Source organism: Miniopterus schreibersii (genome assembly GCF_964146895.1).
Source record: "Miniopterus schreibersii genome assembly, chromosome: 7".
NCBI lineage: Eukaryota > Metazoa > Chordata > Mammalia > Chiroptera > Miniopteridae > Miniopterus > Miniopterus schreibersii.
The window spans coordinates 43548801-43576320 of record NC_138108.1 but is presented as its reverse complement, the minus strand read 5'-3'; the positions used below and the strand labels follow the sequence as shown (position 1 = coordinate 43576320).

The following is a 27520-nucleotide window of genomic DNA, read 5'->3' as shown; positions in this document are numbered from 1 at the left end:
TTAGTTATACATGTAAAAGATGTTAGTTATAATTTGCTCAGCATTTGTAGGTGTTTTGTTGTGGGAAGTTTTTAGGTTATTTTGTCTGTAGCAATGCCAGAAAGGGAAGCAGTGAATGTCTGGTTGAATAGTGTTGTATCGTCTGTACCTTGCATTTTCTCCGATATTTATTGGCTGCTGTGTCTTTTTTTTTTTTTTTAAATATATCTTTATTGATTTTAGAGAGAGGAAAGGAGAGGGAGAGAGAGAGAGAGAAACATTGATGATGAGAGAGTCATTGATCAAGCCCATAACCGGGGCATGTGCCCTGACTGGGAATTGAACCCTGATCGCCTGGATCCTAGGTCGACGCTCAACCACTGAGCCACGCCCAGCCGGGCAGCTGCTGTGTCTTATTAGTACATACACATAGAACTGTTTTATTTTCTTTTTTAAAGTTAAATAGTATTCCATAGTATTTTCATAGTTTTGTGTTTTCCTGTAATTTATGAATTTAGTTCCCTACTGATAGACATTTAAGTTGTTTTCAGTCTTGGGCTGTTATCTTGGGCTATTGTAAACACTGCTGCAGACAGTATGCTTGTATATACTTCTTTGTGTATATGCGTGAGTGTATGTGTGAGGATAAATTCCCAGAAGTTATATTTTGGTCAAAGGAAATTTGCATTTTAAACTTTGATAGTGTCCCTCAAAGAAATTAATTTATACTCCCACCAACACTGGAAACCACCAACAAATTATATATACAAAAGAGCATGTTTTCCCATATCCTAGTATTTCTGGCATTTGTTGATCCGATAAGTGACAAGTGATATCTTTTTTCATCTGTTACCCTTCTTCCCACCGTCCTTCCTCTTAAACTGGAGTATTTTGAAGCAAATCTCAGGTATCTTATAATTTAATTTATAAATATTTGAATACGTATCTTAGTAAAGAGATGTGAACTCTTAAAAATAAAACATAATCCAAATATCCATTGACATATCAATGGATAAACAAATTGTGGTCTATATATAAGATGGAATATTATTCAGCCTTTAAAAGGAATGAAATTCAGTCCAGATTCAGGACTTCCGGTCAGCATGGCAGAGTACATAAATGCTGTCCTCACTTTCTCCCGTGACCACATCAGAATTACAGCTAAATTACAGACTAGCCATCATTGAGAACCACCTGAAGACCATCTGAACAGAAGTCTTATAACTAAGGATATGAAGAAGCCATGTTGAGACTGGGAGGAGGGGTGGAATGAAGAAGGGGCAGGTCCTACACCCATAGTGTGGTGGTTAAGAAACAGGAGGGATATCTGGCTGTGGAGGTCCCCACTGAGGAGCAAGTGGTCTCAGTCCCATACTGGGCTTCCCAGCCCAGTGAACCTGTGTCAGGAAGAGGAGTCCCCATAATTTCTGGCTGTGAAAGCCAGTTGGGACTGTGGCTCAGTGACTTGAAGGGCTACTGGAGTCCCAGGTGTTCCTCTTAAAGGGCTGGTGCACGAACTTCCTCATTCATGGACTCACTTGCTCTGAGTTCCAGGGCTGGAGTGGCAGCTCGGAAAGCTTTAGAAACATACAGGAAAGAACTGAATTGACTAGCTTCAGTGTAAGTGCTAGAGGGGCAGAGATTAGTGTAGGTCACTCCAGGGACAGAGGGCTGGTATTATTACATTTTTGAACTCACTTGCCACCCAGCTGGCAGGTGCAGGTGGGCACCAAATCTGAGTGTCCACAAACCTTGCTAATATTGTTTGCCTGCACTGGTGATTTCTTGAGACTCTGCACCACCCAACTCTAGCACATGGACCAGACCTCTTTCAGCTGCTTTTTCACACAAATGTCCTGTCTTGGCTCACACTGTGGACTTTCATAAAATCTCTCAAAGGTCCACAAACCCCAAACAAGCAGCATATAGCCTTGGAGTGCCCTGTACCTCTTGCTAAGTGGCCCCAAGCCTGGCATTAATGGCAGCCAACCTTGGTTCTCAACTTAGCCTCTCCCAGGTGCCTCCAATCCCAGTACTGGTGGCAACCATCTGCAGATCACTTTGTAACTCCTATTAGGTAGCTCTGGACCAGGCACAGGCAATGATTGAATTTGGCTGGCACTAGACTCCCCTCTTCTCCCCATCCCCCAAGAGTCCCCAGAACCAACACACCTGGTAGTCAGCTTCAGGCCACACCATAGCACCACCAAATCAGCTCTACAAGTGACACATCCAAAGAGCAGACTTGACAGGCACCAGAGCCCAGCTAAAGAAAATCCCACTCCATGAGATCAGCCCCTGCACAACAGCTGGTTCTCTGTGTTATGGCCAGTCCTCACAGTCAGTCAGCCTGAGGGTCAATCCCTCCCACTGATGTGCCAACAGCAATCAAAGGACAACAACAACAGGAGGGCACACACAACCCACACAAGGGATACCTCTGGAGCACTTGGGTCAGCCAGTCAGGGAAGTTGAGCCACTGGGCCCCACAGGATACCTACTACATAGGGCCACTCTGCGAAGACTGGGAGACAGCAGATCTACCTAATCCATAGAAACAAACACAAGGATTTAGCCAAAGCGATGAGACAAAGATACATGGCCCAGATGAAAGAACAGGACAAAACTTCAGAAAAGGAACTAAATGAAATGGATAAAGCAGTCTACCAGATGCAGAGTTCAAAACACTGGTTATAAGGATGCTCAGTGAACTTAAGAGAAATTAGATAAATTCAGTGAGAACTTTAACAAGGAGATGGGAAACATAAAAATTGAGGTAGAGCCCTGGCTGGGTGGCTTGGTTGGAGCATTATTCCGTACACCAAAAGGTTGCAGGTTTGATTCCTGGTCAGGGCACATACTTAGGTTGTGAGTTTGACCCCCAGTCAAGGCGCATGGGAGGCAACTGATCGATGTTCCTGTCTCTCTCTACCTCTCTTTAAAAAATCAATAAAAACATATTCTCGGGTGAGGTTAAAAAAAATTTTGAGATAGAAAACATAAAAAACTAGTCAGTAATGAAGACTACAATAACTGAAATGAAGAATACATTAGAGGGGATCAGTAGTAGAGTATCGAATCAGTGATTTGAAAAAGAAGATAGTACAAAACACCCAATTAGAACAGCAAAAATAAAAAAGAACTTAAAAAATGAGGATAGTTTAAGGGACATCTGGGACAATATCAAGCATACTAGCAATCACATCATAGGGATGCCCAGAGGGAGGAGAGAGAGAGCAAATGATTGAAAATCTATTTGAAGAAATAATGACAGAAAACTTCCCTAACCAGGCGAGGGAAATAGTTGTACAAGTCCCAAACAGGTTGAACCCAAAGAGACCACCCACACCGAGAGACATCATAATTAAAACGCAAAAGGTTAAAGACAAAAAATATTAAAAGCAGCAAGAAAAAAGTAGATACCTCCAAGGGAGCTCCCATAAGACTGTCATCTAATTTCTTAACAGAAACTTTGCAGGCCAGAGGGATGGGCATGAAATATTCTAAGCGATGAAAATCAAGGACCTGCACCCAAAATTACTGTACCCAGAGGCTATCATTTAGAATTGAAGAGAGAAAAAGAACTAGTGAGACAAGAGAAAGCTAAATGACATCATCATCATCAAACCAGTATTATAAGAAATGTTAAAGGAACTACTTTAAGAAGCAGCAGAAAAAAAAAAGAAAATAAATGTGAATACTAAAATGACAATAACTACATACCTGTCAATAATTACTTTAAATGTAAATGGATTAAGTGCTTCAATCAGAAGACATGGGGTGGCTGAATGGATAAGAAAACAAGACCCATACAGTTCTGCCTACAAGAGATCCACTTCAGATTGAAAGATACACACAGACTGAAAGTAAAGGGATGGAAAAACATATTCCATGAAAATGGAAACAAAAATAAAGCTTGAAAAGCAATACTTATATCAGACAAAACAGACTTTAAAAACAAAGGCTATAATGAGACAGTGAAGGACATTTTCTATGATAAAGGGAACAATCCCACAAGAGGATATAAATCTTGTAAGCATTTATGCACCCCGCATAGGAGCACTTAAATATGTAAAGCAAATATTGATGGACATAAAGGGAGAGATGGGACAGTAATACAGTCATAGTAATGGACTTGAACACCTCACTGACATCAGTGGATAGGTCATTTAGACAAAATCAACAACAAAACTGTCCTTAAGTGATACATGAGACAAGATGGACTTAATTGATATTTTTAGAACAGTTCACCCCAAAGCAGCAGAGTATACATTCTTTGATGCGCACATAGAACATTTTCAAGGATAGATCACAAGTTAAGCCACAAAAAGTCTCAAATTTAAGAAGATAGAAATCATATCAAGGATCTTCTCCAGTCACAACAGTTGAAACTAGAAATCATTTAGAAGAAGAAAACTGAAAAACACACAAATACATGGAGGCTAAATAGCATGCTACTAAACAATGAATGGGTTAACAATAAGATCAAGGAAGAAATGAAAAAATACCTTGAGACATGAAAATGAAAAAACAACAGCTCAAAACCCAAAGCAGTTCTAAGAGGGAAATTTATAGCAATACAGGCCTACCTCAAGAAATAAGAATATCTCAAATAAACAATCTATACTTATATCTAAAGGAACTAGATAAAGAAGAACAAACAAAGCCCAAAGTGAATAGAAGAAAGGAAATAATAAAGATCAGAGTGGAAAAAAATGAAATACAGTCTAGAAAAACAATACAAAAGATCAATGAAACCAAGATTGGGTACTTTGAAAAGATAAACAAAATTGATAAACCTTTAACTAGACTCATCAAGAAAAATAGAAAGAGGATCCAAATAAATAAAATCAGAAATGAAAGAGAAGTGACAACTTACACCACAGAAAGACAAAGGATTATAAGAAAATAGATGAACAATTATATGCCAACAAATTGTGATAACCTGGAAGAAATGGATCAATTCCTAGAAACATATAATCTTCCAAGAGTGAATCAAGAAGAAACAGGAAATATGAACAGATGGACCAATAACTTCTAATGAAATAAAAAAAAAAACTCCCAACAAACAAAATCCTGGACCAGATAGCTTCACAGGTGAATTTTACCAAACATTCAAAGAACTAATACCTATCCTTCTCAAAATGTTCCAAAAAATTGAAGAGGCAGGACGGCTCCCAAGCTCATTTTACAAGGCTGCCACTATGCTGATTCCAGAACCACACAGAGACATTTCAGAAAAAGAGAAATGTAGGCCAATATGTCTGATAACCATAGGTGCAGAAGTCCTCAACAAAATATTTGCAAACCGAATTCAGCAACACATCAAAAATATTATACACCATGATCAAGTGGGTTTTATTATTGGGATGCAAGGTTGATTCAATATTCACAAATCAATGTGATATACCACATAAACAAAATGTAAGATAAAAATCATATGATCATATCAATAGATGCAGAAAAAGCATTTGACAAAATCCAGCATCTGTTTATGATAAAACCTCTTAGCAAAGTAGGAATAGAGGGAACATTCCTCAACATAGTAAGGAACATATATGACATACCAACATCTAACATCATACTTAATCGTGAAACACTAAAATCTTTTCCCCTAAGATCAGGAACAAGGCAAGGATGTCCACTTTCAACACTTTTATTCAAGATGGTATTTGAAGTCCTAGCCAGAGTAATGAGACAATAAAAAGAAATAAAAGGCATCCAGATTATAAAGGAAGAAGTAAAATTGTCTTTATTTGGAGATGACTTGATACTATATAGAGAGAAGCCTAAAGATTCCACCAAAAAACTACTGGAACTGATGAATAAATTCAGTAAAGTAGCAGGATACAAAATAAATGTCCAGAATTTATTGTATTTTTATACACCAATAATGAACTATCAGAAAGAGAAACTAAGAAAATAATCTCTTTTACAATTGCATGAAAAACATACATGGAGCCCTGGCCGGTGTGGCTCAGTTGGTTGGAGCATTGTCCTGTGCAACGAAAGGTGGCGGGTTTGATTCCAGGTCAGAGCACATGCCCAGGTTGTGGGTTCAATTCCTGGTTGGGCGCATGTGGGGGGCAGTTGATCGATGTTTCTCACATTGGTGCTTCTCTTTCTCTCTCTCTCTCTCTCTTTCCCCTACCCTTCTCTAAAATATCAATAAATACGTTGGAATAAATTTAACCAATGAGGTAATATACCTATACTCAGAAAGTTATAAGACATTGAAGAAAGACATCTGTAATACTGTCAACAATTAAAAAGAAATAAAATGAAGTCATCTTTTCACAGTGGAGTCAGCTCTATCCCACACTGTGTATGTATTTACATGGATTACTTGTGAACTTTTCTTCCCTATGAATCTAGAGTTTTCTCTACAGCAATATGTCTAACTCTCAGTTCACGAATTCAAAGGTGTATAGCACTCCTTATGATTCAAGAGTTTGGAGGAAAAAGATGAATTGAATTTTTTTGTTCTCCTGCTTTCATTGTACTTTTTTCATTGTGAATTTACTGGACATCGTGTAGACAGATTCTACTTAGTGTAGAAGATTCTGCTTCAGCTAGTAGTGTAATTTTTGTCATCTTTATTATAATGAGGTTTAGCTGCAATAGAGCAATTTGGAAGCCTTGTTAGATTATAATTATTTTTTCTAATCACTTTTTTGTTATGTTATACTCTCTTTTTTTTTTTTATAATACTCTTTTAAACCATTTTTTAAACTATGGAACATTTTCAATATACAGAAAAGTACAGAAATAATACGACACATATTTTTGTACTCAACACTGAGATTAATGTTAACCTTTATCATATGTGCGTTAGAGCCTTTTTTTTTTTTTAATATATCTTTAACGATTTCAGAGAGAGGAAGGGAGAGGGGGAGAGAGAGATAGAAACATCGATGAGAGAGTCATTGATAGGCTGCAGCCCGCAACCCCGGGCATGTGCCCTGACTGGAAATTGAACTGTGATCTCCTGGGTCCTAGGTCCACGCTCAACCGCTGAGCCACACCCAGCTGGGCATTAGAGCCTTTTTTGATTAAAAAACTAAAGGTCATCATCTCCTTTGCTTTCTCTTTCCCTCCACAGAGCTTACCATTATGAAATTCCTGTGTCATATCTGGGCATGTTTTTGTACTTTTACTATATTTAAACTATACACACACATATGTAGTTTTAGTGTTAAATTTTTATATAAATCATTTTATATTGTATGAATTATTTTGCAATTTTCCCTTTTTATTTACCATTTTGCTAATATAGGCTAGTTCATTTATTTCTAACTACTATTAACATTCTGCAGTATGATTAAACTGTTGTTTGCATATCTGTTTTTTTGCTGAGGGACAGTTATATGCTTTATATTTTTCATTGTTTCCAAAAGGGCTGCAGTGAACATCTTTGCATGTGTGTGTTTGTATAGATATATTAGAATTTCTTTAGTATAGATTGCTAGGAAAGGAGTTATTGGTTCATAGAGTGTTTATTCTTTAGCATTACTAGATAAGAGTTGCCTTTCAATGTTTTATCTAGTTTACTCCCAATTATACTTCCATTAGGAATTTGAGTTCTGTTTTTCTACTTATTAAAACTTGGTGAGCCCGGCTGGGCGTGGCTCAGTGGTTGAGCGTCGACCTAGGATCCAGGCGATCGGGGTTCAATTCCTGGTCAGGGCACATGCCCGGGTTGCGGGCACAATACCCAGTTGGGGGCGTGCAGGAGGCAGTGGATCAATGACTCTCTCATCATTGATGTTTCTACCTCTTTCTCTCCCTCTCCTTTTCTCTCTCTGAAATCAATAAAGATATATTTTTTAAAAATCCCACAAAAACAACAAAAAAAACCTTGGTGATATATATATAAATTCTTGCCAATCTCTTGGATATAAACAGTTTACTTTTAAAATTTGCATTTCTTGACTTCAGGTAAAGTTGAACATCTTTTCATGTTTTTAGGACATTTGGTTTCTTCCTTTGTGAACTGCTGGTTCTTATTCTTTGCCTGTTTTCTATTGGGTTTTTGTTTTATATTGTTGAATTTTAAGAATATGATATATATTCCAGATACTGATCCTTGGTTATATGGATTCCTAATTTCATCTTTTAGTCTGTGGCTTGTCTTTTTCACTTTGTAATACATAATAGTGTTGTAAAAGGTTGCAAATTAAAAATATAGTATTTCTTTTATAGTTTTTAATACTTGTGCCTTTTAAAAGCAATTCTTTTTACCTGGTTTAAAAATGTTATATGTTTTCTTCTAAAAGATTTAAGGTTTTGCATTTCATATTTAGGTCTTTAGTCTAACTGGAATTTATTTTTACATATAATGTGAACATGAGATCTAATTTTATCTTTTTCAATATAGGATCCAGGTCTAGCACGGTATATTAAACAGTCATTTTTTTCTCCATTGATCTATAGTGCCACCTCTGTCACATATCAGTTTCCTATGTTCCTAAGCTCTGTGTTGTATTGATATGTCTCTTGCAATATCGTACTGCTTTAATTATTGTAAGATTAGAATAAGTCTCGATATGGCAGGATTTCCCTTGTTATTACTCTTCAAAAGAATCTTGGCAGTTGTATGTCCTAAACTCTTTCATTTGAATTTCAGGGTCAGCTTGTCAAGTTCTGTGGAAAATTCCTGTTAGATATTGATTGGAATCACATTAAATTTGAGCACATTGCTTAAGGAGACACGTACAAAGATACTCATTGTAATATTCTTTGAAAAGGGAAAAGTTGGAAACAATGAGATTAGTAAACTGTGGTTTAATCATGCAATGGAATACTTTACAGTACAATACATATATTGCCGTCTTTATAGTATTAAATCTGCCTGTTCATGAGAGTGAATTGTTTTTTCTTTCAATAAAGTAATTTCCATAAATTATATCTTTTGTTAGATTTGTCCCTAGATAACTTGTCATTTTTGTTTCTATTATAAATGGTATCATTAAAATTCTTTTCTAATTCCTTGTTTATTGATTTTTTTAAAAAAGAGACAGCTTTAAAAATTTTTTTAAATCTTTACCCAAGGATATGTTTTAATTGATTTTTTTTTTTTTTTTTTTAGACAGAGAGGAAGGGTCGGGGGTGGGGAGAGAGAGAGAAACAAACAAACATTGATGTGAGAGAGAAACAGAGAAACATTGATCGGTTGCCTCCCATACACTCCCTGACCAGTGATTGAAACTTCAACCTGGGTATATGCCCTGACCAGGAATCAAATCGACGACAGGGATGACACCTAACCAACTGAGCCACAGCAGCCAGGGCTATAATATAAAATATTTTAAAAAAATCAGTAAACTTCCCTGGCCAGTGTGGCTCAGTTGGTTGGAGCATCGTCCCATGCACCAAAAGGTGGCGGGTTTGATTCCCCGTCAGGGCCCATGTGCAGGAGGCAGCTGATCCATGTTTTTCTTTCACATTGATGTTTCTCTCTCTCGCTCCCCCTCCCTTCCTCCCTCTCTAAAAATCAATAACAAAATCTTAAAAAATATTTTTCATATTATATACATTTTCAAATGCTATTGACTTTTTTATATTGATCAAGCAATCTTATGAAGATTTTCTAGTTAGTGTTTATTATATGTCAGGAATTCACATCTATCTCATTTAACATTCTCAACAAGCCTTAGGGATTGATATTATCATCTACTCTGTAAAATATAGTCTCAAGGAAGCCACATGATCAAAGTCACACAGTTATTATTCACATGCATTTCTGTTCGCATCTAAAGTCTGTGTTCTTAGCTCCTACTGCCTCTGTTGAAACTGTATACTGGTGAAAGTTATGAAAAATTTTACAAAGAATTTGAATTTGATCTGGAAGGAGATTGGGAGTTGGAGGACATGATAGAGGGAAGAAACAGAAAATACAAAGCTTTATAGGCATGAAAGAACATGATATAATCAAGTACTAGAGTAATTTTCACCCTCCATTGTGAATAATATTTTAACTGGAGAATTTTAATTGACATTTTCCCTTGCACTTTGAAGATATTCTGTTGCCGTCTTGTCTCTGTTGTTGAGAAGTCATATTCAATCTAAGTGTTCTTATGTAAGTAATCTGCTTTAATTCATTGGTTGCTTTTAAGATTTACTTTTTGGCGATCTGTAATTTCACTATGATGTGTCTAGATGAGGCTGTATTTGTTGGGCTGGTTCTAGATGAGGATTTGTGACTCTTGTTTCTTTATTTAGTATTAAATTTATTGATTTTAGAGAGAGAGGAAGGGAGAGGAAGAGAGAGAAAGAGAAACAACTTGTTCCACCTATTTATGCATTCATTGGTTGATTCTCATATGTGTTCTGACTGGTGCTAATTATGAGCATATTAGGCTGTTTGAAGCATAGCTCACAGATATTTTTAAAATTTATGGGGGGAAGGTCTTTTTAATTTATTTTTATTTTTATATTTTTATTGATTTCAGAAAGAGGAAGGGAGAGGGGGAGAGAGAGAGAAACATCAATGATGAGAGAGTCATTGATCGGCTGCCTCCTGTACTCCCCTTGCTGGGGATCGAGCCTGCAACCCGAGTATGTGCCCTTACTGGTAATTGAACGATGATCTCCTGGATCATAGGTTGATGCTGAACTGCTAATTTTAATATCAATGTTAATTCTGGATCACTTTTGATTGATTAATTACCTTCCTCATTACAGGTTGTTTTTTATTGCTTCTTTGTATTCCAGACGTTGGATGCCTGACACTATGTATTTTACCTTGTTGAGTACTTGATATTCTTTCTGTTTATAAATATTTTTGAATTTTATGTTAATTTTTGAGTTAATTTTTGGAAATAGTTTGTTTCAAGCCTTGCTTTCATGATTTGTTAAGTGGGCCTGGAGAAGTGCTCAGTCTAGGGCTAATTATTCCCCACTACCAAGGAAAATACCTAATGTTTCATGAATTATGAGTTTTTCCAGTCTGGTTGATGGGTACATATACCATTCTTGGTCCTATATGTGAGCATGTACTGTTCTCCAATCCTTTCAGATGTTTTTTTGCTTGGCCTTGGGTAGTTTCCTCATATTTATGTGCTGATCTATACTCTAGTGAATACTCAGATTTCTGGAATTATTTCTCTGTGAAATTCTTTTCTCTTTGGAATTCTGTCCTATGAACTTCAGCTGTTTTGATTTTCCTGGATTCTCAGTTTTGTCTCCTCAACTCAGGAAGCTTGACTGGCTGCATTTGATTCTCCTTGTGTTGTGGCCTTGAAATTCTCTCAAGGTAGTAAGTTGTTACACTTTTATAGGGCTCACTTCGTTTGCCTCCCACCTGTCAGAGATCATTGTCTTTCATTGCTTGATATCCAGTGTCTTGAAAACTATTGATTCATGTATGTTATCTGTTATTGTTTTTTGTTGTTGTTATCATTATGGATGAAGGGATAAATGTAGTGTCTGTTACTCTGTTTTGGGCTGAAGTGCAAAAACACTGAAATGCAATTTTTTTAAAGCCTTTATTTTAATATGGGTTTTATTTAATTCACTTTTATTAATAAAGTATATTTTTGGAGTAAAGAATAGTATGATTGTAGTGTATTTTTCCTTTAGAATTAAGTAGTACTTTGATTATAACAGATTGAGGAAAAAGTGGTATTGCCCATCTTTCCATTTAGAGAACAAATATGTTTTTAAATGAAATGCTTAATCATTAATTATGCACATATTTGTAGTACAGTATTATATACTATATTCTCATAGCTAAATTTACCTTGATCAGTGACTTACATGAACTTTCTTTGGTATATGTGCTCCTAGAAAATCTGCTTTTGCTCTAATTTTGGGAGATACTATCTCTTTTTAGAGAGGGGGTCCTACACCTGTTAGAAGTCTACACTTATTTGCTTTCATGGGTAGATTTTCCTGAAAACATGTAATGTTAGGTTTCTTAATTTTTAAGTGAGATACTTTAAGCTTGCTATTTATAAGGTTGGTCTGACATTTGTAAGTTAGAATTTGCATGGTATATATCTTTCCATCCTTTTACTTTTAACTTAAGTATATCTTTATGTATTTATGTTTAAAGTGCATTTCCTTAACTAGACTTATTGTGGAGATTATTTCCCAGTATATACAAATGTTGAATCATTATGTTGTATACCTGAAACTAATATAGTATTCTTAGAAGTTATATCTCCAAAAAGTACATTTTTGCTTTTTTCAATTGAATCTGATAGTCCCTGTCTTTTAATTGGTATGTTTAGACCACTACATTTATTGTAATTCTTGGTATGGTTTTATTAACACCCACTATCTTGCTAGTTTTCTATTTTGCATTATATTTTTTACCTCTTTCCCCCAGACAACAATCTGTGAGGTACTATTTTTGTCCTCATTTTATGGAGAAGGAAGTTAAGGGTCTTAATGTGTGGTAACTGACATAGCTGGGATACAGATTTTCTGAATTGGAGTCTGTTGAATAAATAATAAATATTGTTTTGAAATGTGTACCACTCTTTTGCTTACTGATCAACACCTTTTCAGAGGTGCTCATATTGTCTAATTTGTCTTTCACAATTGCTTTTTTCGGTCAATTATTTATGGTGGGAGGGCAGTGTAGTTTAATCTTTCCAGGCCTTAAGCTGCTTATTTGTAAATGTGCACATAGAATTTTGATGGTAGAATACCCTCTGGAGATCATTTACTACCAACTCTTCATTTTGTAGTAGAGATATAGACCTTAGATATTTGAAGCAGTGGTTGAGATCTCTGTATTTTAAATACTTTTCTCATAATCCAAGAGCACTGGCCTCATTGATTAATAGACCAATGGATTAATTTGATTAATAGATTAGGTAGACTTTTGCATTTTCGATTCTATGGTTGTACATCATTTGGATCCTTGTAGAACATGGAGTTAACTACTGCCCAGGATTTGACTGCTTGTTTTTGTAAATAAAGTTTTATTGGAACACACCACACATTTATTTATATTGTTCATGGTTGCTTTCACTCTGCAGACTCAGACTTGAGTAGTTGTGACAGGGACTGCTTCTCAAAGCCTAAAATATTTACTGTCTGGCCCACTAAGAAACAGTTGTTGTCTCCCGTAATAGAACCATGGTTCTTTTGGGTCTAGAAGTGCGTATTCTTTTCCAACTAATTAAAATGATTAGCAAACCTGGGCAAGAGGCAGTTTCTGAGAACTCTCCATTTTGTCTAGCAATGCCTTATTATTATTATTTTAATCCTCACTCAAGGATATTTTTTCCATTGCTTTTCAGAGAGAGTGGAAGAGAGAGAGAGAGAAAAAAAATTGATGTGAGAGAGACACATCGATTGATTGTCTCCCCCACGCACCCCTACCGGGGCCAGGGATCGAGCCTGCAACTGAGGTATGTGCCCTTGACCAGGAATCAAACCTGGGACCCTTCAGTCTGTAGGCTGACGCTCTAACCACTGAGCAAAACTGACTAGGGTGCAGTGCCTTATTATTTATTACAGATCAGGGTTATTTATTATAAGCTATGAGCAGGGTCTTTTTGTCAGGTAGTTACAAAGATGTGCTGGTTCTTAAAATGTGAGTGCATTTTCTTTTTCACTATAAAGGAACTTAGTTTCTTTGAAATCTGCATGAATTTATGTGGTTGGTTCATGTGTGTATACATACACACACACACACACACATATAAATAAGTAAGTAAATAAATAAATAAATGCATAGGAGAGAACGAGGAAGAGAAGAAAAAGAGAAGCCTGTTAAATAATTCTGGTTGAGCCCTGGCTGGTGTCACTCAATTGGTTGAGTGTTGTCCCATGTACTGAAGGGTCACCTGTTCGATTCCCGGTCAGGGCTCGTGCCCAGGTTGTGGGTTTGATACCTGGTTCAGGTGCAGCAGCCAATTGATGGTTCTCTCTCTCTCTCCCTCTCCCTCTTCTTCTAAAATCAATAAAATCATATTAAAACTAAAATTCTGGTTGATAGGTCCCCTGAGTACAGGTTTTCCCTGCTATCAGGAAATAGAGTATTCTTATGAAACATTACATAAGCAGAAATGGCATAAACTGAAGAAGGAATTACCATTAAAATTTTAAAAAACTTAAGAAAAATGTTTTTATTGATTTCAGAGTGAGGAAGGGAAAGGGAGAGAGAGATAGGAACGTCAGTGATGAGAGAGTCATTGATTGGCTGTCTCCTGCATGCCCCTTGCAACCTGGGCATGTGCCCTTACCTGGAATCGAACCTTGACCTCCTGGTTCATAGGTTGATGCTCAACCACTGAGCCACGTTGGCCATATACCATTAATTTATATGGAAAAAATTTTGAGCATTCCCAGATCCTCAAAATAACCTACCAAATCATACCAAATAACACATAAAACCTAAAATAACACTAACACTAGTAAAAGCAGGAATGATATGATAAATGCACAGCCTGTATAAAGTACAAATAATGTATGTACAGTAAAGTTTCACTTACCAGATTTGGGAAGACAGCAAACACACTGGAAGACTGAGAGGTGGTGATGATGCTGTGTTAGGCAGAGTTGGAGGTTGGTGTTGTGGGAGGTACAGGAGACTAGGGTGTGGGAGGGAGGGGCAGAGGATCATCTGTTAATGTGTCATCATTGTCTGAATCCATCAGGGCAGGCAGGTTACTAAGGTCTACACCTTCTATGTCTGCCTGTCTTAATATTGAAAGTCAAAGTCCAAGGTTAGTTGTCTGCTGTGGCTGATGTGGAAGGCTTGATATACTACAATATGCTTGCCTGCTTAGCCAGACATGTTTTTCTATCATACAATTCTTTGTAGGCTTAAAACGTCCTCCAAACCTGTCCTAAACCTATATGCCCTTTCAAAATTAAAGTCATACTTTTTGTAGTCATTGTAGCACTGTCATTCATAGTGAAAAATCTCATGCAAGTGCTTCACGAACTTCAGTTCCTGGATGACTTCATTTTCAGGCCATTTGCTATTGCATTTGGTTTTGGTTCATATCCTTTCCTCTTACAATTGCATTGGTTCTTCATCTGTAAGTTGTTGGTCATGGGATGCCAAAACCTCTTCAACATCATCTTCATTAGCTTCCACAAACTGAGACTTCTTAGTCAAAGCCACTATTGCCATGGTGTTGTTGGTTTGAAGCCGCTAAAATTGTTCATTGATTTGTGACAGTTTCCTCCAAACACCATTTCTCATTCAGACTGTTAGCCATTGAGAGCATCTGCAAGGTTGGTGGTTGCCAATTTTATATTGTATTCTTTCCAGACCACTCGTGAAGATGCTTCAGAATTGCCCTTTCTGTCAATGGCACTTACAATAAAACGCATCACATTTTGCCTATGGTAAGCCCTAATTGTGCCTATTAGGCTTTGGTCACATGGTGGCAGCAGTGGCATTGTATTCAGCAGTTAGAACACAACACAGATGTTACCACCATACTCCATAATGCCAGGTGGATGAGCAGCACAATGGCTGACAATCAGAAAACACTTATTATTGAGGTTAGTTTCTTTATGGTATTTTTCAAAAAAAGGTCTAACGTACCTACTCATGTGTTCAGAAAAATATCGCTTGGCTATTCCAGCTGCTTATATGTGAATGAAACACAATAGGAAGTATACTTTTATCAACACGTGCCTTCTAATTTTCTGAATGGCATATTCCCTCTATAACAGCTCTCTGCAAAACAAATACTGAACACTATTTTCACTTTATGCCTTTTTTTTGGTAAAAGCAAAAATCCTTTTTGGATTTCTTTTGGTTAGTGAAAACAGGTACTAATATATGTCTTCCACTGAGGTGAAGTGGTATAAAGTGAAATTTTAAAAAGCAAGGATATCTGTAGTTTATTTTTTAAATAATAATAGAAACAAACCTATGAGGTAGGTGTTCTGTATCTCTGAAATTGTTAATGCAATGTGCTATCAGTTTTGGGTATATTTCTCATCATTTACTCAAATTACACTCTTGTAATTAGGTACTCTGGAAGAAGAGACATTTAGGTTTTTATAAACCTGAACTTTAACATTATTGATTGGGGTTAACCCTTTTCATTGAGAAAAAGGAAAGTGATACTTTCCTTTAAATTTATTTGGAGTAATATTGAGTAGGGGTTTTAACTCAGATTCTGAGTTTCTGTATTAGTACATCTTGTGTTTTTTGTGTTGTCAAATTTACATACTTAGGAAGGTGTGTATAAAATGTATATACACAGTTTAAAGAATTTTAGTAAAATATGCACCACTATCTACTTTAAGAAATAGACAATTAAATATTGAAAAATATGTGATGTTACTTGAATTCTAATATAAAATATATTCAGGGTCATGTAAAACCTCAAGGTGATGAAGGTTTTTTATTTTAAAGACTAAAAAAAGCTATAGAGATGATAAGGGATTGCACTGAGATTAGAAAGAGGTTAGAGAGGTTCAGCTTTAATGTTTGTATTAAAATACTACATATAATAGATTCTTAAACTAAGAAAAATTTCTCATTGTCATTTAATTCAGTTAGAAGGACCATCCAGCCTGGATTTCCCCTCTAGCTTTATTGAGGTATAACTGACAAATAAAACTGTATAAATTTAAGGTATGTAATATGATGATTTGATATATGTATATATTTCAAAATGAATACCACAATAAGGTTAGTTAACACATCTACTACATCACATGGTTACATTTTTTTCCTCAGTAAATTTCAAGTATACAATACAGTGTTGTTAACTGTAGTCACCATACTGTACATTAGATCCCTACAGATTACTCATAACTGAAAGTTTGTGCACTGTGACCAGTAACTCTTCATTTTCCTCACCCAGCAGCCCCTGAAAACCACCATTCTACTCTGTTTCTATGAATTCAACTTTTTCAGATTTCCACATATATGTGAAATCATACAGTATTTGTCTTTCTCTGTCTGACTTGTTTCACTTAGCATAATGCCCTTCCAGGTTCATCTATGTTGTCACAAATGGCAGGATTTCCTTCTTTTTTATGACTGATTGATATTCCCTCTCTCTCACAAATATACACACACATGACCTTGAACAACATGGGTTTGAACTGCACAGGTTCATGTATACAGGGATATTTTTCAATAAATACTCTAAATGTATTTTTTCTTCCTATGATTTTCTTAATAACATTTTATTTATCTTACTTTGTTGTAAGAATACCGTATATATACTTATAACATAAAATATATGTTAATAATAGCCTACTGATTGCAGTCAACAGTAGGCTATTATTGGTAAATTTTCAGGGAGTCAAAGTTATATGCAGATTTTTGACTGTGCAGAGAGTGTTCCTAACCCTTGTGTTGTTCAAAGGTCAGCTGTGTGTGTGGGGGGGGGGGGGAGAGAGAATATGAATTCTGGTCCTCTGCCCATTTTAAAATCAGATTTTTTTTTTCCTGTTGAGTTGTATGATTTTTTTACATAGTTTGAATGTCAACCCCTTATCAGATAAATGATTTGCAAATATTTTCTCTCATTCCTCTGGTTTCCTTTTCATTTCATTGATTGATTCCTTTGCTGTGCAGAAACTTTTTGGTTTGATGTAGTATACCATTTGTTTATTTTTGCTTGTGTTGCTTGTATTTTTTATGTTGTATCTAAAAAATCATCGCCAAGGCCTATACCAAGGAGCTTTTTCCCTATGTTTTTTACCTAGGAGTCTTATGGATTTGGGTCTTTTATTTAAGTTTTTAATCTAACTTGGGTTAACTTTGTGAGTGGTATAAGATAGTGATCCAATTTCATTCCTTTGTATGTGAATATCCAGTATTCCCAGCCCCATTTATTGAAGAGATTATCCTTTTTCCATTGTGTATTCTTGGCTTTCTTGTTGAATATTAGCTGTGTGTGTGTTTATGCCTGAGTTTATTTCTGAGGTTTTTGTTCTGTTCCATTAATGTATATGTCTGTTTTTTACTGATACCATTCTGTTTTGATTACTATACCTTTCTGATATAGTTTGAAATTAGGAAGTGTGATGTCTCTAGCTTTGTTCTTTCTCGATTGCTTGGGCTGTTTGGGGTTTTTGTGGTTTCATATGAATTCTAGCATCTTTTAGTTTGGGGTGACTCTCCAGGACCTCTATAATTATTTAAAATTATATGCAAAGTAGTATATATGTATGTAATTTGTGCTAAGTTGGGAATGAGATGTGCATGCCAAAGGCTAATTTTTAGGGTAGCTTATCTCACGTGCTTTTCTAATTTTTGAAGCATGTGGTTGAGTTATTTGAATTGGCCTTTCCTTGTCCTTTAAGTCTCAGTAATTTGCAAACAGACTTTAGAATCCCCTGTCCCTTTTCTTTATACTTCTCCTATCCCATTCCCTCCCCTCCTCCTTTCTTAGAGTCCAAGAATTCTGCTTTTAGTCATTTGTTTGGTTTGTGACATTTGACTGAGCTGCAATTTTCTGTCAGTTGTACTTCAGTAAAAAGTTTAAAAAACTTGAGATAAAATAAAATTTGATGAGGTTATTTTATCCACTCTTTATATTGTTCTATTGGACCATTCTCTTATTGCCATAACATCCTGCTCCACTAAGGAATATTTAACCTTCTTAATCATTAAAAACCATTGTGTTCCTTGAAGAAAGTATCTGTGACCTGAGAACTGCCAATATGAACACATTACTTTCTGCCTTGTTTTCTTTTTGGAGCCATTCTAGTTGTCTAGAAAGCTCTCCTCTTGTTTATTTGGGGAGAGATCATTAGTACCTGATTTTGCACATTTGCATTTTTCAAGCCTCTTGACAATATGCTCTGCCTACAGAGCTTTTCATACCTAGTCTAGCTCCTTCATGTCATTTGGCCTGTAGCCTAAATATCACCTCTTCAGAAAGGCCTTCCCTGACAAACCTGATTTAAAGGAGCCTATTGGATGCACTCTATAAATCATGCTGTCAAATTATTTTCATAGTGCTTATTATTCATATTTATTTTTTTGTTTCTCTCTCCTCTACTGCCCTCCCTACTCAATAGAAAGTTAGCTCTGTGAGAGCAAGGCCCCTGTGTTCCTTGGGTCTAAGTGTCAGGCATATAGTGGTTCTTCAAAGCATATTTGAAAAACTGGGATTATTAAATGGGTTCCTCATTATTCTTTAATTGGACATCCTTGAAATCATTTTTGGTGTTATATTAGATTAAGTCTTTGTTTCATTAAGCCTTTATGGAATACTTGCTATGTAAGATGCTTTAGTTCCCATACTATGCTCATCTTGAAATACAAAAATCAATTTTGTTTGTAGATCTCATAGTATGTCACATCCATGTTGGACAGTCCTATATTATTTAAACTAGCTCACAGAGGTTGGTTCTTCAGTCTTTGGCTATTAATTTGTTCAGTCCACAGCCATCTGATACACTCCTGTAACCTTTGTCCCTAGGTTGCTTAGACCATTCTTGCTGTCCCTTGGCCTTAGTTCCAGGTTGAAATTTTACTCCTTGAAGCCACTTGACACTCTGTTCAAATTGTTCTTTACTCTCTGCCCAGTAGCTCTTTTGAATTGGTTTCTTTGCTGCACTATCTAAAAGAGCTTTCTGCGCCCCCCTTTACCAAATCCTTTCTTTCTCTCTTTCTGCTTTTTAGCTGTCGAGCATTTCATTGCATCCTTTAGTCTTTGTGCCCACTGTGTTTTCTCATTCTTCTATTCTGGCTTTCCTTTCACCTTTACACTTATGTTTGTAGGTGCTTTAATTAAATTACCTTAGGTCACCACTGGTTCTCTAAACTGTCATAGAGGCCAGGTTCTTTTTTATCTTTAAAGGCTCTTAAATTAGAAATGATAACATTTAAAAAGTTTCCTTGATTTTACTTAGATTTTGTGTGCCTAGCTGAAAGAGGTTCTTAAATTCCTATTTCCTTGAGGGGTAACAGTTACTAAACTTTTCATAATGTGGTAGATGTGGAAATGATATTTGGATGGGACACTGAAGCAACTAAGGAGGCTACTCAGACTGCCCTCTGTCTGCCTTGAGGACTGAGGAAATCCATATCTCTTCTCTGTAATCTACTCGACCTAACAGTTAGAAGCTCTGCCTTATTAAGGGTAGATAGACTTCAGCAGGAGTCCTCTGAATGTTTAATTTTTTTGTATGTGTATGTATATTTCTTAAGAAAGAATTACAACTTTCATTAGATCCTCAAAGGGGTCTTTGACCCAAAAGAGGTTAAGAATTAATGCTTTAAATTTTGGAACTAAAACCAAATGAATGGTATACTTCTTATCGTTTATTTTGGCACAAAATTTTCCCTTTTGATTACAAAGTTATAGGTGTGTTTGTTATACAAAATTTAGGCATTACAGGCAGAATTAATGTAGAAAGTAAAAGTATGCCATATCACACCCAGTTAATTTACACCAAATTTGGTATACGTTTTCTAAATATTTTTCTTCTTACATGTGTCAACATTTTCTTGCCTGTTCTTTCTCTAAAATTTTATTTATCAAAGAGATTATAATATATATACTACTATGCAATTCTTTTCTCACTTTGTTTATCTTAGGCATGATTCCATATTAATACTCATTGATCTACCTCAGTCTTTTAAACAAATGAAAAGTATTTTATGAATCTGTTGGCGATGAAACCATACCATGTATTAGACCGGTGGAGTCAGGCTGGACTTGTTTCAATGACCTCGGTACTTGAGTTCTGGCTAAGAAAGAATTCAGAGTCTAGACTCAAACTATAAGAGAAAATTTATTTAGAAACTCACAGAAGTAGAAGACATGGGCTCAGGAAACAAGTTTCAGAGGCAAAAGAGGGGCCCTTGGAGCTTAGGAGAAGGAGAGAGGCAAGGAAAACACGCCTGGGGGACGGGGTGGGAAAAGGCTCCGGTGTGCTATATTGAGAGAGCCTTACTGGCTCCTCTGTCTTGAAGGTATTTATCTGAAGGCCTCAGGGGAGGATCCCAATAGAATATTCATCAGCTTTCCAGGTGTGTCCTTTCAGGGTTGTAGTCTCTACTGATTGGTCAGCATCAGGTCAGAGAGTCATTCATTAGTCATTGCCACTGTTCCTAATGTCAGCCATGGCATTGCAAGTCTGGTTTTGCCGCTTTTCTGGGCCTGGAGCTGAAACACAGCTGAGACCTAGAAGTGTTTGATGGGGGTCCGAACTTCATTGTTCTGGAGGTGTAATGCTTAAGAATTATTCTCTAGCTGCCTTGTTCATTCCCCTCCTAAGCAGGGTCTAACCTGTATGACCAGCAACATGCCAGGGAGGAAAGATCAGAGGAGGCTCCAAACCGCATGACCAGCCACATGAAAGGTCAGGGGGTCTAAACTTTATGACCAGTGATATGCTAGGGGAGGAAAGGTTACCCTGGGGGTGACGTCCTTGTTTTCCAAGTTTTGCCAGTTGCTAGGCACCTGGGGCTTCCCACCCTGGTGACTTTTTGTACTTGCCCATTGTCTTTGCTCTGCTCCTGTCTGTCTACCATGGATCTACCTTAATTTAGTTAACCTTTATTCTATTGCTAAACACATGAGTTGTTTGTAACTTTTTTGCATTGCAGACTGTGGTATAGTGAATATCTTTGTGGATATACAGGGTGGGGCAAAGTAGGTTTATAGTTGTTTGTATGGAAAATAATACAATAATTAATAAATAATAATACAAGAATAAACTGTTTTGTGTACTTACAACTGTGAACCTATTTTTGCCCCACCCTTTAGTCCTGCAAATTTAGGAATATTTTTGTATAATAAATTTCTAGAAATAAAAATGCTAATCTAGGGTTATGAACACTTAAAGTTTTAATAGATATTATCAAAATGTCACCAGAAACTGGATTTGTTTACATTTCCATGTGTGTGATAACAAAAATTTCTGCCCATGCTTTCCAACAATAAATTAGTAAAGTGATTCTTCCCTAATCTGCAAGATGAAAAAACATTTTTGTGTCATCAGAATTTTCAAACATAGACAAAATTTAGTAAAGACAACAGAACATTGAACTTCCATATACCCATCACCATACTCAACATTTATTAAGATTTTTGTCACATTTGCTTTATTTGCCCTTTTTCTTTTTGCTGAAGTTTTTTTTCCCCCTCACTCCCTCTATTCCCTCTACCTTTTGTTAAGTATTTTGAAGCAAATCGGAAACACTGTTACCTCACCATGACATGCTTCAGTGTTCATCTTTAAAAAAATGAATATTTCCTTTCTCTAAAAAAGTTTTTAGCCTTTTGGCATAGAAAATTTCAAACATATAAAAGAGCATAACGAACCTAACTAGTATGATCTTTTATTAGGAAAAAACTCTCGGTGGCATTTCTTTAAAAACCAATTAAAACTACATTCTTTTGACTTGGTGCCTTAAAAATCTGAAAGGAGTATGTTAGTGGCTTTGATATGGCCCACATTCTGTTTAATGAACATAATATAATTAAATTCCAGCTCTCTGTCTCTCATTTTTAACAATTAACAACTCATAGCTTGTCTTGCTATACCTTTACCTACTTCCCTTCACCCGACCAGAGTATTTTGAAGCAAGTCCCATACATTATAGCATTTCATCTGTAAATATTTATATAGGTATATCCAAAAAACAAGACTTTTCAAAGATAAACACAATGCTATTGTCATACCCACACAAAATAATTCCTTATTATCATCAAATATCTGTTAACATGTAAACAACATCATTATCACATCTAATAAATTATCTATTGAACTAGTACCCAGTTCATAATCAGGCTTCCCAATTGTCTGAAAAATGCCTTTTTCAAGTTGGTTTTCTTAGAATCAGTTACATAGTACATGTGGTTATTGAGTCTCTCGCCTATATTAACCTAGTGTGGCCCTTCTGCCTCCTTTTTCCTCCTGCCACTGACAGGTTGCAGAAACTGAGCCAGTTGACCTGTTGAATGTTCTTTTTTTTTGGTGTTTTTCTTTTCTTTATTTTTTACATTTAATTTTTGGGGTGACATTGGTTTGCAAAACCATACAGGTTTCAAGTGTACAACTCAATAAAACATCATCTGCACATTGCATTGTTTGCTCATTGCCCCAAGCAAAGCCTTGTATAATGTCCTACATTCATGATTTGTCTGCTGCTTTTTTTGTGGTGTTAACTTGTTCCTTTATCTCCTGTGCTTCTTTATAAATAGAGGTTAGTTCTAGAGGTGTGATGTCATTCAAATTAATCTTGTTTAGTAAGAACACTTCATAAATGGTGTTGTGTGCTTCACAAATATCACAGAGCCTGATTTTTTTCATTTCTGGTCATACTAAGATTGGTAAGGATGTAATAGTCTTATCTCTAAGTGAAAAATTTCCCCTCAAGCCTTTCTCTAGTGGCTCCATTGCATGGATCAATATTTCAGTAGGTATCACAAACTGGTCATTTTCTAGTTCCTCATATTTTACTTTAATGAAATTTATTGCTTTGATTATTTTTTTTAAACAAAAGACATAGTATACTTGTTTTATTTACAAAAAGCATTTTATGAAACAACATGTACAGAATTATCCTAATTCTGTTTTTAGCCACATGAATACAAAATGGGAAGCTATTCATTGTTTTATTTGCTGATTTGATGATTGATTCATTGCTTTGATTATTAGAGAACTTGGGCATCTTTTCACATGTTTATTGGCTATTTAGTACTTCTTTTGTGAAGTGTTCATGACCTTCTCTGATTTTTCTATCAAATTGTTTTCCAATTGTTTTTCTATCAAATTGTTATCCAATTTTGAGAATTCATAGATCATATATATTAATCTTTTATCTTTTTTATGTATTGTAAATTTTTTTTCTAGTTTGTAATTGTCTTCTGCATAGAAGCTTTTGATTTATGTACTTAATTGTTATTTTTTATGGGTATTGGTTTCAAGTCTTAGATTTTCTATATCTTGAGATAATGTAGGGGAGTAGTTTATTTTCTTCTTGGTAACTTTTTTCACATTTTATTTTTTTGTTAATCCTCACCCGAGAATATTTTTATCATTGATTTTTTTAGAGAGTGGGAGGGAGGGAGAGTGAGAGAGACAGAGAGATAGATATTGATGTGAGAGAGACACATGGTTAGTTGCTTCCCACATGTGACAGTGGGGATCGAACCTGCAATCCAGATATGTGCCCTTGACTGGGAATCGGACCTGAGACCCCCTCTAACCACTGAACACACTGGCCAGGGCTTCACATTTGATTTTGATCTGTATGGCATATATTTTGCTTATGGTGTAAGAAAAATCAAATTTATGTTCTGCATTTAAATAATCATTTGTCCTAAAACAATTTACTTGTTTTCTCCCCATTGAATTGAGATGCCACACTTATTATATTCAACTTGCAAACTTACATAGTCTACTTATAGACTCCATTGTGGTCCATTGATGTTATAACATTACTACAGATTTTTAATTATAATAGTTTTGTACTGTGTTTTAAGGTTCTAGGTCACCATCATCAATTTTTTTTTCAATTTGTACTGATTTTTTTCACCCATATGCTCTTCCATTTGTACTTTACAATTAGTTTGTAATTAGTCTCATTGGGATTTAAATCTAATGGCATTAAGTTTGATGGAACTGACTTAAAAAAATTGGATTTTCCATTTGGGTATGCAGTTTTCTCTATTCAGATCTTTTATATATTTCAGCTAAAATAGTTTTTACACCCTTCTTAGTAAGTTTATTTCTAGACATTTTATATGTTTAATGTGGTTATTTTGTGGTTGGTCACAAAATATCTTAATTGTGATTATTGGATTGTGAATATAGAATAGTGTACTTCATTTTTGCTTAAGTATATTAATCATGCTTTAAAATAAAATGAGTATAAATAAAAATTGAAATGTATATACTTAAGTGTATAAACTTTTAAAATAAAGTATATAAGTTAGAAATAGTTGTTAAGGAATACAAATTCTTGGGAAATGATCAATTTATACTTAGTGGTTTATAAAGGATAGAATTAATAAGGTAGTGCTTGAAAGTAATAATTAGTTAAAAATATAGTCGGAACTTAATTAGTATGGTCTTTTATTGGGAAGAAATAGCCCTCAGTGCCATTTTTTGTCTAAAGACCTATTAAAACTATATAGTCTTTTAACTTGGTGCCTTAAAAATTATAAAGGAAGAATACATTGGCTTTGATGTTGGCTTGCATTCCATTTATGGATATTGTAAACAGAAGTACTATATCCTTGGTAGATTAGACATCACTATTAATTGTTTTTTCTTTTTCATATTACAGGTTTTGCAGAAGGCATCAAATTAAATCAAGTTCAAATATTCCTTGTGTCCCCAAAGACTTATTGATGATGTCTGAATTTGTTCTTCCAAGATTTATTTTATGTCTCATTCAGTACTTAAGAGAAGGCTATAATGAACCAGGTATGTTTAATCTCTTCTTTGTTAGTACTCTTTTTAAGTTCCAGGTTACAAAGTTAAGCATTAATAATGAGATGAATTTTTTTCAGATACCATTTTTTTGCTTAACATTTTTTATGAGATGACTGTGAAATATTAAACAAAAACACACTAAATATTAGTTAAATAACCCCATAGGTACATTGTAGTTGGCACAGTTTGGCACTGTGTGCTCCTGGGATCAAAGATGTGTGTGTTTTTTTGTTTTTAATTTATCTTTATTGTTGAAAGTATTACAGATTTCCCCCTTTCCCCTCCCATTGATCCCCTCTACCCTGCATCCGCCCCACCCAAAGATGTTTCTGATAAAACTTATTGGCCTTTTGCATATGAGGAAATAATCATTTTATAGGGTTAAAGTGACTTTACATACAGATATATTGTGATGGAGCAGAATTAAGAAGTCCTGGAAATGTTTTAATTGAACTTAGATTTTTAGAAGATTAAACTACTCTTTCACTAATAGAGTTATCTGTCTCTTTGCCCCCTCCCCACTATTTTTTAGAGGTCTATATATATTTGTTCTCCTTCATATATAACAACTTATGAGAAAGTCAAATGGCTCACTCTCATATTACTGGTAGAATATATGGGTGTAAGTATCATGATAGTGTTGAAAAGAGAAAAGAAACATGCAAATTATAGATAACCTTTTTATCTTTTAATATTTATTCACAATCTTTCTTAATATACTTTAGTTAAATATTTGGATTTAGGTATTATCAAAGTTCTCAGTGTGACATTGTGGATTATAGATAACAGTTAGTGGTATGAAACAAATTTATTAATTTTTTGTTGTCTTTTACTTTTCTACTGATTTTGCATTTTTATCAGATAAGGGACCGCAATTTGCATTACTTTTAGAGGTTTTAAATTATTTAATGCTATAAATGCTATAAATAATCTTAAATTTAATTTGAAACTATGGCACACATTTTTATCTTCTGTCTATCCCTCATCCTTAATGTGTGAAGAAATATTACATAGCATCCTTATTATTCCTAAAGCTATCATGCTATCTTCATTGTGAGTGAACACTTTCTTCTACATTTTTAGGAAATTATATGATCCTTTGATAAGTACTTCTACTCTTTGTAGAATACATGTTGTAAAATACAGAAATAAATATTATTTTGATTTAGTTCCAAACTACTCTGTCTTTGGAATGAGCCCAGAGACCAGCTGGGTTATTAACCTTGCCTCTGTATGATTTCTCATAATCACAGAAGAATTCAAACAAGAGTGTATTATGTTTATTTTTTCCTATGGTGACATTTAGGAGTTATAAAGGTAGATAACATAGATACATAGCTTTGATAATTATTTGTTACCATTATCTGAAGCCATAAAGGAATGAATGGAAGCACTTTTTGTCTTAAGATGAGCTTTACAAACTTATATAACCATTTGTGTTCAGCATTAATATCTTGTGTCTGTGCAAAAAAAACCACAACACTTCAAAATTAAAGAAAAGACTCAAAATGATCTACTCTGTGGTAATGGAGTTCAGAGATTTTGTGTTTTTATAGTTGCCTGGAATTCCATTTTTTATTTCACCCTACAGTCCTCAGACCAATGTCAGAACTTGTGTTAGAACCCCTAGGGGCCAAAAACAAAGGTTAATTAGATATCTTCTATGTTACTGCATAGGTCATTGGGGGCGACTATAAAGATGAATAATATACAATATTAATTTTCTACTGAGAAAGTAAGGTTTTTGGTTTGGGTCCCAGGACTCAGTTGTGTAGCATTTCATTCACAGATTATCTTTGAACTAGTTCTTTGAGGGTAGGAACTATGTCTTACTTGGTTTTGCTTCTCAGTGGCTATCATGGAGTAGATGCTGAATTAATGAGTGAAATTGATGTCCCCTTTCCTGAGCCCACAGTTACCCTTTTAGCTCTGTTACATGCATTCTTCTTTTAACCAATTATGGCTAAGCTCTAAATCTCTCTATTCACTTCTTTCTTTTAGACCTCAGTTTCTTTAAAGCATCTGTTTTCCTCTTAAATATTCTTTTTCAGTTACTGTGCAAGTTTCCCTTTTCTCCCTCTCTCTCTACTAGGCATATGTTGCCTGGTATTTTTAAAATTGTTTTAGTAAAAACATTCATGTTTATGAAAACAGTTCTTTTTTTCTCTCTCTCTCTTTTTTTCTTCTCCCCAATGAG

General features: G+C 35.3%; 1 protein-coding gene across 1 annotated transcript in view; it reads left to right on the top strand.

Moving 5' to 3' along the window:
- Positions 1-27520, top strand: part of UBR3 (ubiquitin protein ligase E3 component n-recognin 3) — a 142744-nt gene that overhangs the window by 5086 nt on the left and 110138 nt on the right. The window contains exon 2 of the mRNA XM_081143397.1: positions 25175-25314. Within this exon, the coding sequence (XP_080999523.1) occupies positions 25175-25314 (140 nt within the window). The remainder of the gene's footprint in view (positions 1-25174; positions 25315-27520) is intronic.